The 14393-nt window shown below is 45.9% G+C and overlaps 5 protein-coding genes across 5 annotated transcripts; 1 reads left to right on the top strand and 4 right to left on the bottom strand.

Annotated features, from left to right (window-relative positions):
- Positions 1 to 118: 118 nt before the first annotated feature.
- On the bottom strand, positions 119 to 2272 carry PEX2_071870 (Copper amine oxidase, N2-terminal; the record flags this gene model as incomplete). Its single annotated transcript, XM_016744457.1, has 3 exons — positions 119 to 1209; positions 1283 to 1872; positions 1935 to 2272. The coding sequence occupies 3 exons, from the start codon at positions 2270 to 2272 to the stop codon at positions 119 to 121; spliced, it is 2019 nt and encodes a 672-aa protein (XP_016597041.1).
- A 1061-nt stretch (positions 2273 to 3333) lies between these two features.
- Positions 3334 to 4790, bottom strand: PEX2_071860 (uncharacterized protein; the record flags this gene model as incomplete). Its single annotated transcript, XM_016744456.1, has 3 exons — positions 3334 to 4227; positions 4326 to 4577; positions 4635 to 4790. 3 exons carry the CDS (start codon positions 4788 to 4790, stop codon positions 3334 to 3336), a joined length of 1302 nt encoding a protein of 433 aa, XP_016597040.1.
- A 2284-nt stretch (positions 4791 to 7074) lies between these two features.
- PEX2_071850 (uncharacterized protein) lies at positions 7075 to 8070 on the bottom strand (the record flags this gene model as incomplete). The annotated part of the gene is made up of 1 exon (XM_016744455.1): positions 7075 to 8070. The coding sequence occupies one exon, from the start codon at positions 8068 to 8070 to the stop codon at positions 7075 to 7077; it is 996 nt and encodes a 331-aa protein (XP_016597039.1).
- Positions 8071 to 9340: 1270 nt separating this feature from the next.
- Positions 9341 to 9880, bottom strand: PEX2_071840 (uncharacterized protein; the record flags this gene model as incomplete). The annotated part of the gene is made up of 1 exon (XM_016744454.1): positions 9341 to 9880. One exon carries the CDS (start codon positions 9878 to 9880, stop codon positions 9341 to 9343), a length of 540 nt encoding a protein of 179 aa, XP_016597038.1.
- Positions 9881 to 11540: 1660 nt separating this feature from the next.
- On the top strand, positions 11541 to 11879 carry PEX2_071830 (uncharacterized protein; the record flags this gene model as incomplete). Its single annotated transcript, XM_016744453.1, has 1 exon — positions 11541 to 11879. One exon carries the CDS (start codon positions 11541 to 11543, stop codon positions 11877 to 11879), a length of 339 nt encoding a protein of 112 aa, XP_016597037.1.
- Positions 11880 to 14393: the final 2514 nt, after the last annotated feature.

Below are 14393 nucleotides of genomic sequence, written 5' to 3'. Positions count from 1 at the left end.
AGTCAGCGATGCTTTAGTGAATTGGATCCGAGAAGCGTAAGGCCTAGACCATTCTTTTCTTCGTAGACAGTCTTCGCGTCAGATATCTCATACATTGTGGGCGAGGTGCATAAAATAATCAACAAGACTGGCACATGCTCCCTGAAACCTGGACGCTTTTGTTGATCTCCTGCGTACTCTGAGGAACGTCCAACGCAGGGTTATACTCGAAGAAATCTGCCGGCTTCAAAGAAACCGAGAGGGTTTCGACCCCCATGACCGGAAACTGTTCGGGGGTGGCGGAATGCGTCATTCCAAGTGTGTGCCAGATGACAATATCCTCGTCCTTCACATTCTCATTCCGCGCAGCGTAGTCAAAGACCCCGTCTGTCTCCCTCACGCTCTGCTCGGTCCACTTTCCTCCCGCCCACAAATCCCCATCTCGATACTTTGTCACCCAGATATGGTGCTCAGCAAAGCGCGCACGCTGGCGGGTTATCGAGTTCTTTCCGGCAAGAAGCATCTGTGACGGGAGAGGAGCCAGTTTGTATCCTACCGGGTTACCCGAAACGCGATTGGTACGACTCTCATTGATGATTTTGAATACGCGGTTCTTCTCCGGTGCCGCGTCGGCAAAAGTGGACTTTTCAAATATGCTCTTCTCCACCTTCCAAGCGTTTCCAAAGGGATTCTCATCGTCCGTCTCCGGAAGAGCCACGCAGTCTTCCTGCACTAGGGTATTTCGCACTCCATCGATCATTGGATCGATGCGCAGGCAGAACAGATGCTGGTGGTTCTGAGCCAGAACGCCCGGCGCAACCACATTACCCCAGGGACTGTGCTTGCCATCGTCGATGAGCGCTGTCGACACAATTCCCGTGGCGCGGGTTTCGAACTGCACAGTCCCGTTCTGGTGAAATATCCACGCGAAGATGTACTCGTAATTCATGAGGGTGAGGATGTTCTGCAGAATCAGAGTCCGTCCCCGCGTGATGGATGCCACTCCGGTCCGTCGATTGCTGTGCTTCCACCCGATCCCGGAGTCTTGCTCATGCATGCAGATTGCGTTACGGGACTCCTCGGGCTCACCGTTCTCATCCGCCAACCATCCGTTGAAGTAGTGGATCAGACCTAGGCAGTCACACCCAAGACCGAGGACATTTGAACACGCTCCTGCGCCTGCGTCACCGATATCAAATGCTTGCTTCCTGTGGTATGGGGCTCGTGGATCTACAGGCAATTAGATTAGATTAAGCACGGGGATTGTATTGAAATGCCCATGTGCATATGGGAAGAAACTCACCTCCATAGGGCACAGTCATCTCACTCATGCTGAGCCGATAGAAAGTTTTTCTCCCATCATAGCGAACGTCGTGGATAGTCAGCCCTTCGCGGTAGTGAAACCCAACCCGAAATCGCCACTTCTGCCATTGTACCAGATTCCCATCAGATACAGTAAAGCTTGGACCTTCCGGTTGGACAACATGTAATGGCTTGAGATCTGTCCTCACGGGCAAATCGAGCAAGTCCGGATGATACTCTTTGGCCCGACAGTGGGCGAGTGGTGCGTCGGGCGCGGTATTGTGCTTGAGACCATCCTCGGTACCACCCGTAGCCAGGGTGTCGATTCGAACGATCTTATTCTCACCGACATCAAGAACAGGAGATATAGGTAGCGGGAAGGCATACTGGTTGGCTTCCAGATGGGATGAAGTGCAAGCGTATAGAAACGCCTGGATCTGGGCGCGCGTGTCGATGTCGGAGAACTTATCCGCACCGTATGACCATGGGTCACAGTATATTTTGGCATTGGCGGGGAGCTTTAACTTGGCAATGGCTTCCACGACGGAGGGGTCGTTGAGAATCGTCTTGATGAACTGTCGCGGTTGGCCGCTAGCAACGTTGAGTTAGTATCTATCACCTGAGAATATTGGGTTGTCTGCGTCTTAGCTTACCCGTCGGTAGGAGCCTGTTGCCCGGCAAGTAGCTTGACCACGTCCACCTCGGTCTCACTGTCCAGGCTCACAATGCTCTCAAAGGCCTCCCCGGTGTTCTCGTCTGTATATAATGCTGCAACTAGCCGTGGCACGAACGGCCTCGAGTCCACTGGGACACCATCGCTTTCTGCATCTAGATATGGCATCAACAGGGCCTTGGGAGGCTCATGGAGTGTGATGTATTTAAATCTGATCGACTTTAGGCTACCTCGAGCCTTTGCGCAGCCTTGCACAACGGCCGTTGCTCGGCGGATCTCCGAAGCTGTGACATTCTGAAGAGGGTGCTGTCTAGACATCTTGTCAGGTCTCTTGACTGTAGGTGAAATTTGGTGTTGGAGTAGATTGCCATGGCTTGCTTTTAATGTGTGGGTTAAAATAATAGTATGCAACCCTTAGCGCGTAGCTGAAATATAGTAAATGCGATATTGCCATTTTACCAGTCCACTCCCTCCCAGAGTGGGTCTGTCCCAAAAACAGAAATTGTAAGAATTCGGTATCTTTTGTATAGTAAGTTCATACGTAAGAGATGCATGTGATTGGGAGCTAGTCGGGAAATATGCAGCCAAGCCTGCACATCGTACCTGGACGTCGTACCTGGCAGTGTTTTATACTTTTTTTTGTCGGCAGAAGGCTAATAACTCACCTCGACCAATACAATATAGAGCCTTATAAATGACCTGAGAGCCTGAAATCACTTCTTAACTAAGAAATATTGATGTAGCCAAAGGCAGAAGCTCTATCAATTCTTATTTGCATCCATGGAGGGATTTCTACAGATCTCAATCAAGCGACGACTGGGGCACTAAGTGACAGGTAGAGGTGTGACATGATCATTGAGTCAAAAATTTGAAAATGTCCAAGTCGAGCCGGGCGCATAGGGTGGCAGATATCTAGTCGACGCCATGCATTACTTGTCTATTTCAAAGTTACTATAATGCTGAAAGTACGGCATTTATCACTTCCAGGACTACTGTGGTCGCTCAACAATCGTCAAAGTTTCATCTTTTTCGAGTCTCCGGTACCTGCCTGTACAGAAGTACTACATGTATGTATGTAAGAAGCGGTGTACAGAAATCTTTTGGAAATACTGAATAAAGATGGTATTTTACATCTTTTTGTGGGTGTGTTCTATGACGACTCATCACAAGGCCCAATTCTAAATTTCAGAGAAGGGAAATTAACAGTATGATCGATGTTTCATCTAAATCGTAGAGTATGGTTACTAGCAGGCTCTGGCTAAGTGGCCCCAAATCAGCCCAAATCAGCATGTAACAAAGAACATGAGGGGTTTGACCAAGGGCGTACGTTGTAATTAAGGAGACTTCCAAGGTAATCTCCACCCCATCCATATCAAATACTAAAAGACTGAACACATCCACGATGCGCCCTGGGATATGGCGCAAATGCGAGCTGGACTAGCACGCCATATTCCCAGACCAGAGTATTGACCGTTAATGACGAAATACGTACCAACCAGACGCACCTGCTTGCTCTCGCAGCCATCCCCTGAAACCACATCATAGAGTGGTTGCGGAACACTCCGCTGAACAATGTACGAGGTGTGATCCGGAGAGATCGTTGCACACCGACAATCATTTATCCGCTTTTGCCAATCTTCTAGAGAAAGTTCGTCGCCGAAGAGAATCCCCGCGCCTTTTCCTCCTCTGATGGGTTTCAAGATAAATTGGTTCTTGATATTGGGGTTGGTATGAAAATCTTGAATGAGCTGGTCCAACTCCATAGACCCTGGTAAGAAAGTCGTCGAAATGCCCTCTCGAAGAATCTCAGCCTGAGCTGGAGTCAGAACCTGCTGATAAACAAGCGAGTCGAGTTCCTGTTGAACAAGGCCTAACATCCGTTTGTCGTGGACGAGAAAGATGGTGCGCATATCATTGAAACAGCGTAATGACAAGTGGCGGAGTATATCAGTCGGAATTGCACGTAACTCTCTTTGGTGAAGCTCAAGATTGACTTGTTGGATTTCCTCAAGTCGTTCGCCATTGTACTGGAATACAGTCGATGTCGATGAGACTGCGGCATCATTCGGGATTACACAGCAGAGCCGTTGACCCAGAAGTGCCTCACTACATGGAATCAAACGCAGGTCTTCGGGTCTGATAAATCGAGGGGAAATTCCCGTCCGTCGTTCAACAGCCAAGGCCAACATCCCGATATCAATCCCATTTTCTTCCCCCTTAAGAAGATGAAGAGTCTTGGATGTGTCGAATAGATTGAACAATCCATTAACAATCTATCCTCATTACACTTTCGTCAGCCTTTGTTTTCTGTTTCTCTTTCTTCCTCTGCTTTCCAAGACGTTGCCGAGAGAATGAATGGTGGCAGACTTACCTCTTCACAGTTCGCAGCTCCCTGGAATCCCTTTTCTTCGGCACCCATATCATCCAAAGCCTGTTGACCATAGGCACCATGGAAGAAGCCATTCCAGCAAAAGCGAGCATTGATCTCGCAGATGCGAAACTTCTCGCAAGTCCAGTTAGGCTTGGAAGAATCGGATACATTTTCAATCAAAAAGTCAGGCCGCCAGGATCCTAGGCACTGATCGAACGAGGGAATTGTTCCCGTTGGCAAACTTTCCATCCACTACAGTATCATTCAATACACGGAACTCGACGAAAAAACATACAAGGAATAACTTACTCTCAAAAGATCCTCTTCATATGGCTCAAGCGGCATCCGACTCGGAAAATCCACCTCGGGATCCCACCACCGCCCAACAATATTCACAATTGCTATTGTGAGTGCTTCTTGGAGATCTTTGATTTGATCAATGTGATTCTCAACATTGACCAGCATCGGGTGGGAGTATGAATCAACAGAGCCCTCCGGCCATATCGAAACTGGACTAGATTTTGACATGCTAGCTGTGTATGCATCGCGATCTCGTACTCGCTCCGAGTGGCCCACTTCTATGGGTGTGTTGATTGCCTTAGAACTGCTTGCGCCAAGGCATATTTGTTGCATTCCTATCTTGGGGTTCCGCATTTTGAGACTCGGTTGTATGAATACTTCGTATAGAAGGATGAATTGGAGTAGACCGATGGCCAGAAGATCGTTTATTGTTAAGAGGGACTTTTTGCACCTCGGTTAAAAGATCCACACACCTCTATAGGGGTAGCGGGTATCAATGGGAATCAATGGGGATGCCTTCCGGGGTCCACCAGTCACACACTTGGAAGACTTGGACTATTTATTTCTTCACATGTATGCCAAGCGTTACCAATTGATAAATATGCAGTACGGAGTAGAAACGTCGAAATCCTGACCTGCGCTAGCCTGTTACGACCAGTGTGGTTGATCCATGCAAGATTCGTTCGATCAATCCAAGATCTGCTTTCGGGATGGATCTGTCGAACCCACTTAGTTAAACTATCACCTTACTGCCTACTTACAGTACTAGTAGTTTGATACACGTATATAATACAATGTATAAAGTACCTCTACAAATTAAATCTACCGGTACTCCGTAGTGTTCCTTACAGTAGACCTTGCATTTCTTTTCTTTTGGTTTCTCTTGCTCGGTGAAGCAAGATCAGCGGGTCATTTTCACTTCTCCACTTTCCCACCGGGTACTCCGTACCCCCCGTATGAAATTAACTGCCAATAGGTTTGACCATCATTCGTAGTCACAGCCAGCGGCCTTGCGATCAGCTTGTTTCCCCAACATTAACCCCAATCAGGAAGAAGAGCGGTGTCAGTACTGAGTACTAGATTCTCCTAGATTCCACTAACTGAATGCAGCCCTAATTGAAATGCTACACTGAGACATAGGATACTCGATTTTGTATGGCGAAATGTGTGATAGAAACGTCAAACTGCATCGACGCCACTAATCCCGATTCCGTATGTTGTAGGACTTCTGCAAGACTTGGCGTATGCATATAATCAACTAGGGTTCAGCGTTGAAAAGGACTCAGATGCATGATGATCATGAATAGTTAACTTGGGTTCTCAACAATTAGAACGGCACCGTCGAGCCCGTTCAGTGCAACTGTCCTTCTCTCTCCACCCCTCTGCCTTTCTCTACCTGTCTCTAGCTTTATCTGCTTCTTAAATGCGCCCTAATTTTCTGCGGCTTTACTAATATGTAATTTACTGCCAAGCTCTTGATTTATTCGTGTATCTCCCCCGGGGCCACACGTTTTGTATGGTAAGATGGGTCAGTCCAGAAATACATCGTACCCGGGCTACAAAATGCGAATAACAAATCCTTGTACTCCATAGGTCATGCATGCGAACGTTGGATGGATTGAGCGCGGAAGAAATTCTCGCTCAACAAAAAACTCGTTGGTTGAATTGACAAATGGTATGAAGATGGATTTGAATCATCGCCGATCTGCGCTACATTAAAACAAGTCAGCTAGTTTAGCAATCGAATGTATCAGATTTATCGGTAAAAAATGACTCAGTGGGTGGGGGTCAAGTGAGTCTGTAAGCTCGATAGTTACCTATGTTGTATAACATAGGTAGGTACGGAGTACTCCGTACACATATAGGCAATTAAGGAAGGCGGGAACTATGTGGGGCTAAATGACATGTTAAGGTTATACTCTGTATTTACAAGGGAGTATCCGTGGTATTCAAAAAGCTTATGGTACCAGGTTGACCGCCTGGGACAATGTTGCAGTGTGTGCTCCGTATTCCGTACTAGACTAGGGGCATGTGCCATTTTGATATCACCATGAAAGTGTCCATTATAACTTCCCTGGTCATCTAAATGGCACCTAATTTGAATGATGGAAGGTGTACTGGCTAGTAGTATATGGGTACATAAAGTATGCAAGTTTTGAGGCAGAACGGGTGTTTACATGCGGTCCACCCGATTGGGAAATGGGCATACTATTATGTAATTAACCCTCAATCCATGGATGGATTTCAAAAAAAGGTAAATGGGCATGAATTTGGAATTGCGCTAGAGACCATGGCCTAATTTACATATAGCACATGTACAGGGTAATATGTCACGGTAAATTCTGAAATGAGGCCATAGATGCTATTTCCTAAGTACTTGTACACAACTCAAGCACCGTTACCACTCAGCTTGCTGAAATATTGAATCCTTTTGAAGGTGGATACACATTTACCTCAAAGGTCTTCGAATATTCACAAAGCGCATCACCTTATTACCAGTCTTGCTGCGCTCAAAGTCTTGGAAGCTCGAAACGAATACAACCTGGAAATAGGCTTCTATAGCAGGGTAGACACAGAAGAACTTCGTCAACTCCTGAACAAGTTCCTCGTCAGATATCGTGTGACTTCCAGATTGTCCCCTGAGAACACGAATTTCTAGGTTATGAATAGAAGTGGAGCATTCAGTAAGAATGAGCTGCCATTGCAATAGAGAGAATTCGTCTGTTTGCATCAAGCGGAGGAGAGTGTTGAAGTTGAAGTATTCGCCTTGCCAGCTGAAGCTGAAGCGTTGATCACGCCCGTAAAGCCGAAGGACCTTCAAGTGCTGTGACTCCTCAGGGTCAATGATGTCGTTCTCAGGCAGGGGATGTAGTGAACCGATGTCTCCTGACAGATATCGGATGAGGGGATTTCGCAAACGCTGAAGAGATGTAGCTGCGATGACACCCTTTTCACCATCTGCAAGAGGTTTGATATCCCCATGCGAGTCGATGTTGCCTGGTTCAGTGACTGTTTGGGACAGTACTTCAATGATGATAGTCCGGGTATCGAAAATGAAATCGGCCGAGTCGTCATCTTCATGATTCGTCACGGCATGGTTCATCACGGCCCATGGACCAGACTCGGCACTTGCGAATGCGGAGCAGATCAACACATCACCGAAAACCGATCTGACATGCTCTCGTTGCGCTCGCATCAATGGTTCAGACGTGTAGACGACTTTAGTGATGCGGATTTCTTTTCGCTGCGCCTCTGGCAAGGAAGCAACATACAAGGCAAATTGGAGAATCTGGCCGGAATCAGCTGTGATGACATTGATGCGAAAGGCAGAAACCATCTCGGCAACTTCAGCATGAGGCATGAGATGGCCGGCACAGAATATCGTTCCGCCGGCATTCTCAATAACCTCGGCCATCAAGTCGAGAGATCTGACGATCATCAGCATGTGGAATAATGAAATGTGCAGCAATGGGAGAGATTACCGGTAGAATTTACCTGCGGTATGCATCGATAAAACACAATCACCAGGTACAATAATGCCGCATCGTCGGAGCAGGTTCCCCATGGACATCCTCTGAATGCGGTTCTCTCGTGCATCAGTTAGGAAGTACATTGGGGCACCCCCTGAACCACCGCCAGTGGTGCTGATATAGGAAGCATGGCGGAAAAGATTGTCTGGTACATCATCTGCTAGCAACCGTTGGATTGTTTCGTACCTTGTCACTATTAGCATGAATAATTGATAGATGGTGGATTACTCGCGTACAGATTGTCTTTCTGAGTGAGAGGTACACTGGTCAGATCTAGACATTGTTTGTCTTGTTTATCACTGATGGTTGCATCTATTTGAGCCTTTGTTGGTGGGAACCGAATGCTGGAGTTATAGAAGGGATGGATAGTCGACACTGCCAGAATTTCCTTTAGTGTATATGTTGGTGCTGTGAAGAAATCCATTATGGCACGCAGAAAATAAATGTTATGAGCAATACAAATGGGGCGAATGAATTTAAGAAATGCCTTTCACGAGAAAAATAGACCGATCATTCGTTTACATTGCGTGTGGAATACGGAGTACATGGTATGGTATTCTGAATGTACAATAGATCGAACGCCACTGTACTGTGGTGAGTGAGTTGTGAACTGTAGGTGGGTTCTATAAAATATGGGTCCCGGCTCGGTGTACGGAGTAGAAACTGACGATACCACTGTAATACGGACTAGAGAGATGTAGATCGGACCCATCTGCACCAAAGCTCTAGAACCCAGTGGAATGATGTGTAAGATCCCAACGGCACTAAATCGAGTACTAGAATCGACTATTTGTTTATGTACGGAATATTGTCTCAAACGGAGTCGATCCTCGTCAAATCGGGATCCATCCATCATTGTGCGGTGTGTTTGCACCAAGTAAAAAAGGTACGATTTAGAGTATCTAGTAACCTTGAAGGCTTGCTGCATTGAAGCACATTTCGTGGCAAATTGTAGCAAGTTGTAGCATATTCTGTGTGTATTTTGAAGTCAACAGCTCTTATCAAAGATACATTTTGATTGCGGTGCTGGTAGTACGGAAAGTGGTCTGTCCAATTCTTCTCTTGGATTTTGAGGGGCAAGTCTTTGAGAGAACTCATCGCGAAATCCAGGGCATTCCAATTCCAACTCCTGCAGGCGAAATAGTAAGAAGCAACTTTTGATTCCCTCCTTCTGATAGATTTGGGTCAGGGTGTAATTAAAGAAGCACCGAATGGTCTTGCATCCCACCGAACTCGTCGCAGATGTCGATTTGGATCCTTGACATGATTTCGCGCATGTAACCAGCGACGGTTATCCATAAGAATGATGGACCCCCGGGATAGATCTTGGGCTGTGAGGTGCAAAGTATGTGGATTTGCTTCAGGGCCAAGAAGAACACTTTTGAGCTCCTCCAAAGCTTCAGCGGCCTTTGGATTCAACGGCGTAATGATGTCTTCGCGGAAACGAAGCTGGATGGTCTTTTTATCTGGACTTGTCGCCAGTAACCCCCCAACGATATGTTCATCCTCTGGGCTCTTTTTGAACTCTGGAGGAACGGCAATTAGATAATTTGGGGCGAAGAGACACTCTTTCGCAAAAGGTGAAAGAAGAGCGAGCAATTGGTCAACTTTCAAAACGGACAAAGTGCCTCCGCCACAGGTATCCGGCTGAAGAACATGCAGGGCGAAGAATTGCGGTGGGCATTCCTCATAGCTACAATCCGTATGCCAGGGAAATTCTTCCATTGTTTCCGATCGAGCTTGGCAATCTTGGAGACTTGCTGGTGTTGGGCGAATGTCCCACATCCAGCCTCGATTGGCGCTGTGGGTGATTGGTAGGCCGTGGCCGTGGGTTTTGTGGAGTCTCTTGACGAGGGATTGGATGTAGTTGCTATCATGGTCATCGAAGGCAAGTTTGACGTGTAAGATAGCATCGTGTTTGAGGAATCGATCGATCGTAGCAAGGTGAGCTTGATGAGAGGCAAAGCTTGGGTGCGGGATAGTGATGTAGGGAATAGATGCCTCTAGACATATGAACCTGTTTGTCAGTAAAGAAAATTAAATGCAAGATAGTCTTCACTGTGTTCAACTGACTGGTAAAAGGACGAGAATGTATTAATCGTTGCATGTTGAAGAATTATATAGAAGCATCAGATAAAAGTTTGTTTGGTTGAGATATTCGTTCCCATGGGACAATTCTCTGATATTAACGAATCTACAATTGTGTACCCCAGTCCGGCAGAGAACTATGCCAATGCACATGCACATACTTGCTAGTGCTTTTTCTTTTACTGGTAATATCAGTACGAATATTATTATCAATCAATTACTAGTATATACTAGCTTATATAGCTTTTTCTATATATAATTTGTTGTATGCATTTAAAAGAATTGAAAGAATACCATACGTATTACGGAGTACGGAGTACTGGTGGCGTTCATGCATTAGCGTAATCACCCCACACTGCCCAAGTGAAGCCGGTTAATATGATTTTCACACCACTTCCCAATCAGTCACAGCTTTATGTAGGTTATATGTAAGGTATCCGAATTATAATCTAGGTACGGAGTATATACGGAGTAGCTTAGCATACTTTGTGATGCTACAATGCAAAACCTCTACATGAAACATATTATTAAAAGGTGATCTCAAGTCGCGCTATGTAGTATAGTGTAACATCCACTTTTTATGGTATCATTGTACTAATTTTACGTGGATGTAATTCAAATAACATACATAAAATACGGGAACGAACTTTGACCGCTAGTACTCCGTAGACCCTGTGGAGATGCTCTGCTACTGCATCACACTACTGCGCCATGGTATCCATTGTTCAGCTCAATCGTTTAATCCAGCTCCCAAGATCTACCACAAAATAGCATCAACCCTACGGAGTACAACCTACTGAAACCCCTTTTTTGGAGGAATTAAGCGCCATATTATGTCAGGGTCCACCGGCGAATTGTCACATGGGAATCAGGACAAATTCAGGAGTTCCTCATACCCTGCCACACCCCCCAGATGTACCCTCCATTTTTTTTTTCACCCGGGCTCTGCGTATCTTTTTGCATCAATGGCTCCGTTTCCCGGATTTGAAACATTTTCAGTGCAGACTTAAGCCGATCCTGCTGTCAACATCCGTGGCCTAAAGAGTGGTGATGCCTCACCTTCCCTTTCACCACTGCTTTTGCTACATGGATTCCCTCAGACACTATACGCTTGGCATCGCATTGCACCCGAGCTTGTCGACAAATACACCGTCATACTGATCGATATTCGCGGTTATGGACAGTCGTCAAAGCCCGAAGGTGTACCAGCCTACGCAAATTGTGCCATGGCTCGTGATTGCACTACCGTAATGGACGCTCTAGGCTTCACAGAATCATTCTACGTCTATGGTTCATTATGGTGGTTCTAGAATGGCGCATAAAGCTTTGTGCTGACTATCCTAGTCGGGTAAAGAAAACAATTCTTATCGATCTTTTTCTAACGCTGCCCATGTATACGAAGATAGACTTCCACTTCTCCAAAGCTTATTTTCACTGGTCCTTGTTGATTCAGGATGCGCCACTTCCAGAGATTCTCTTGTCGGGGGATTCCAGGAAGGTGATGGAATTGTTCATACGTGAAGAACCCGGTGAGGGTTGTGAGATCTATCTCAAAAACCTGGAAGATCCAGCTACGGTCCACGCCATTGCAAGCAGTGGCGGAATGGAAAATTTTTGTGTAGTGCTACAGTATTGATGCGGGTCATGACATCCCATACGAAGCACCTGAATTGATTGTGTCTGCAATTCGCGATTTTTGTCGCGAATGATGTGGAATGATGTGATCATCACTTATTTCCTTTTACACAAAATCGCCTAGGTGAAAATGTGTCCTGGGCAACCAAACATAAGGTTTAAATAGCTACATGGTCGCTCACGCATCACTTTATCCCACTTACTGGTACTTAGATCTTTTTCAACCCTTTCAATTCCTGTTTGTGAAAGCCACCAATCCACATCGTGCTTATATTGTACCCCAGTCCAAGAAACTTACTACTTGAGTATCCGACGCTGACAGCATTGACTGAATACTCACTGCACCCCATTTCCTCAGTTACAGCTCCTGTAAAAGGCGCAGGTAAATGATTGACTGGCAAACCAAATATCTACTGTCATAGCCAGTTATGGGTTCCATATTCCCACCTCTGAAAACGTTCATGACCGATAAAGTGATCATTCTACGGCGTCCAGGCCACGACTACCAGACGGCACCGAACTTTTCCTTCCTCATCAAACACCCTGAGCTTGGGCGCACCGTCCTATTTGATCTGGGTCTTCGCAAAGACTAGTGAAATTCTGCTCCGGTTGCTCGGAATATCCTTCACAGGATTTTCAGGAAGGTCAATCTCATCTGTCTGTCCGAAAAGCATTCGAGAAATCCTGCAAGATGGTGGCGTTCCGGTAAGAACACATTGATACAAAAAGGTGGAGCCACTAGCACGTCGATCACATCGGTGATCCAAGTCACTTCGACACCAACCTCAAGTTGGTCGTCGGTCCGGGGTTCAAGGAACATAATTTGCCGCCATATCCGCCCAACAAGCAATCAATAGTCTGAGAAAGCGATTTTGAAAGCCGTGAGTTGGAAGAACTCAGCTTCACCGAGAACAGATTCAAGATCGGATGTTTTAATGACATGGACTACTTTGGAGATGGGTATTTTTACTTTCTCGACGCTCCTAGTCATTCTATCGGCCACATTGCCGCTCACGCATGAGTGAATTCAGCACCAGATAGTTTTATCCTAATAGCAGGGGATGGGTGTCTTCGTGGTGGTCAGCTTCGGCCCAGCCAATGCTTCCCACTCCCCTCAGCGACCATTTCACAGGCTTTGCTTCTCACCCCGGATTTTCCTTCATACGACTCAGCACTGGAGGCGTTGTGTGCAAAGGGAGGTATGAGAGCCCCTCTTCGTTCAGCAACGAGGAACGGTGTCAGTTATAACGCAGATTATGCGAATACAACTGTTAGATATTTTCAAGATGCGGACGGCAGAGATCAGGGCACTCAGGTGACTATCAGGTGATGCTCAGTGAGCAAAGGGCGGCAAGGTCTGGCCACTATAGCGGAAATGGAAGGCCAAGAAGTGTACGTATGTGTATGGTGGAACATGTGAATGGTGTTTGAATCTAGCAAAGAGCCAAGCTAGAGATATGACTATGAAATAGAATAGCATGTTTCATCACGAAAAGCCCGATCTAGGCCTTTATATAATCTCGATCCAACTGCATATCCAGTTCCAGCCACTGAATACTATCTATATTGAAGCATATGCACCCAACCATACGATGGAACTTTTACAGGTATCAAAATATCCGGCAGCTACTAGACTACTAGTGAAGGATATGGCAGAGACCCTAGAGACAGAACAGAAATGAGCTATTTGAAGGTCATACATAGAAAAGTCTCTTACGCGAAGTATATAGAAAACCCCGCTAAAAAAGAAATCACAAGGCGGCATAAGCGGCCGAGTATTCTTACTACCTACTTTTGAAACTGAATCATATGTTTCATTTTTGGTTTTTACTATGTATTCTCTTATAGGTTGTCAGAGATTCGATCTTCTTATTGGCTATGTTGACCCACCGTTCGGGACTTCACATTGTTTCAGGGGTATGGGGTGTTGTAGGCACGGAGTACTCCGTATAGAGAGTACTATGTATGAAGCAGCTAGGATCTATCATATTTGCACAGTATGTTGTAGATGCGGACCATTTCAGACGAATGAGAATGAATTGTGTTCATCAATTATTGATTTTTGCAAGCATATATGTATGTTGTATGTTGGGAGAATGTAATCTTAAATTCTGTCTAACGGCAAATGAAGCAAGGTAAAGGCAGTTATCCTCCGAAGTCCCAGCTTTGGGCCTAAGAGATGGGTATGTGGGGGTGATCTTCGATCTTCGATTTTAATCTTCTTCCTCCTTTCAAGCTCTCTCTGGAGATATTTCCATTCCCTTCATTTTCTTTTTTCTTTTTTTTTAAACTTGTGTGCTATTTTTTTAAAACGGTGAGTGTCTTCCCCACGCCAACAAGTGGTGGTCCCCACCGAAATGTCGTTCAAGGGGGGCACGGATACTCTCGATTGCAACACTTCAGACATTTGTGTCTTTTTGTGTAGAGCACTACACTCTCGGTGTTCTCTTTCCTCGCTTTCCGACAGGGCGACAATTCCTTTGGTCCCGATTGTCCATCCCTAATCATGTCACTT

Source organism: Penicillium expansum (genome assembly GCF_000769745.1).
Source record: "Penicillium expansum strain MD-8 chromosome Unknown contig238, whole genome shotgun sequence".
In the NCBI taxonomy this organism is placed as follows: domain Eukaryota; kingdom Fungi; phylum Ascomycota; class Eurotiomycetes; order Eurotiales; family Aspergillaceae; genus Penicillium; species Penicillium expansum.
The sequence above is the reverse complement of the archived record's forward strand: the minus strand, read 5'-3'. Positions and strand labels throughout refer to the sequence as shown.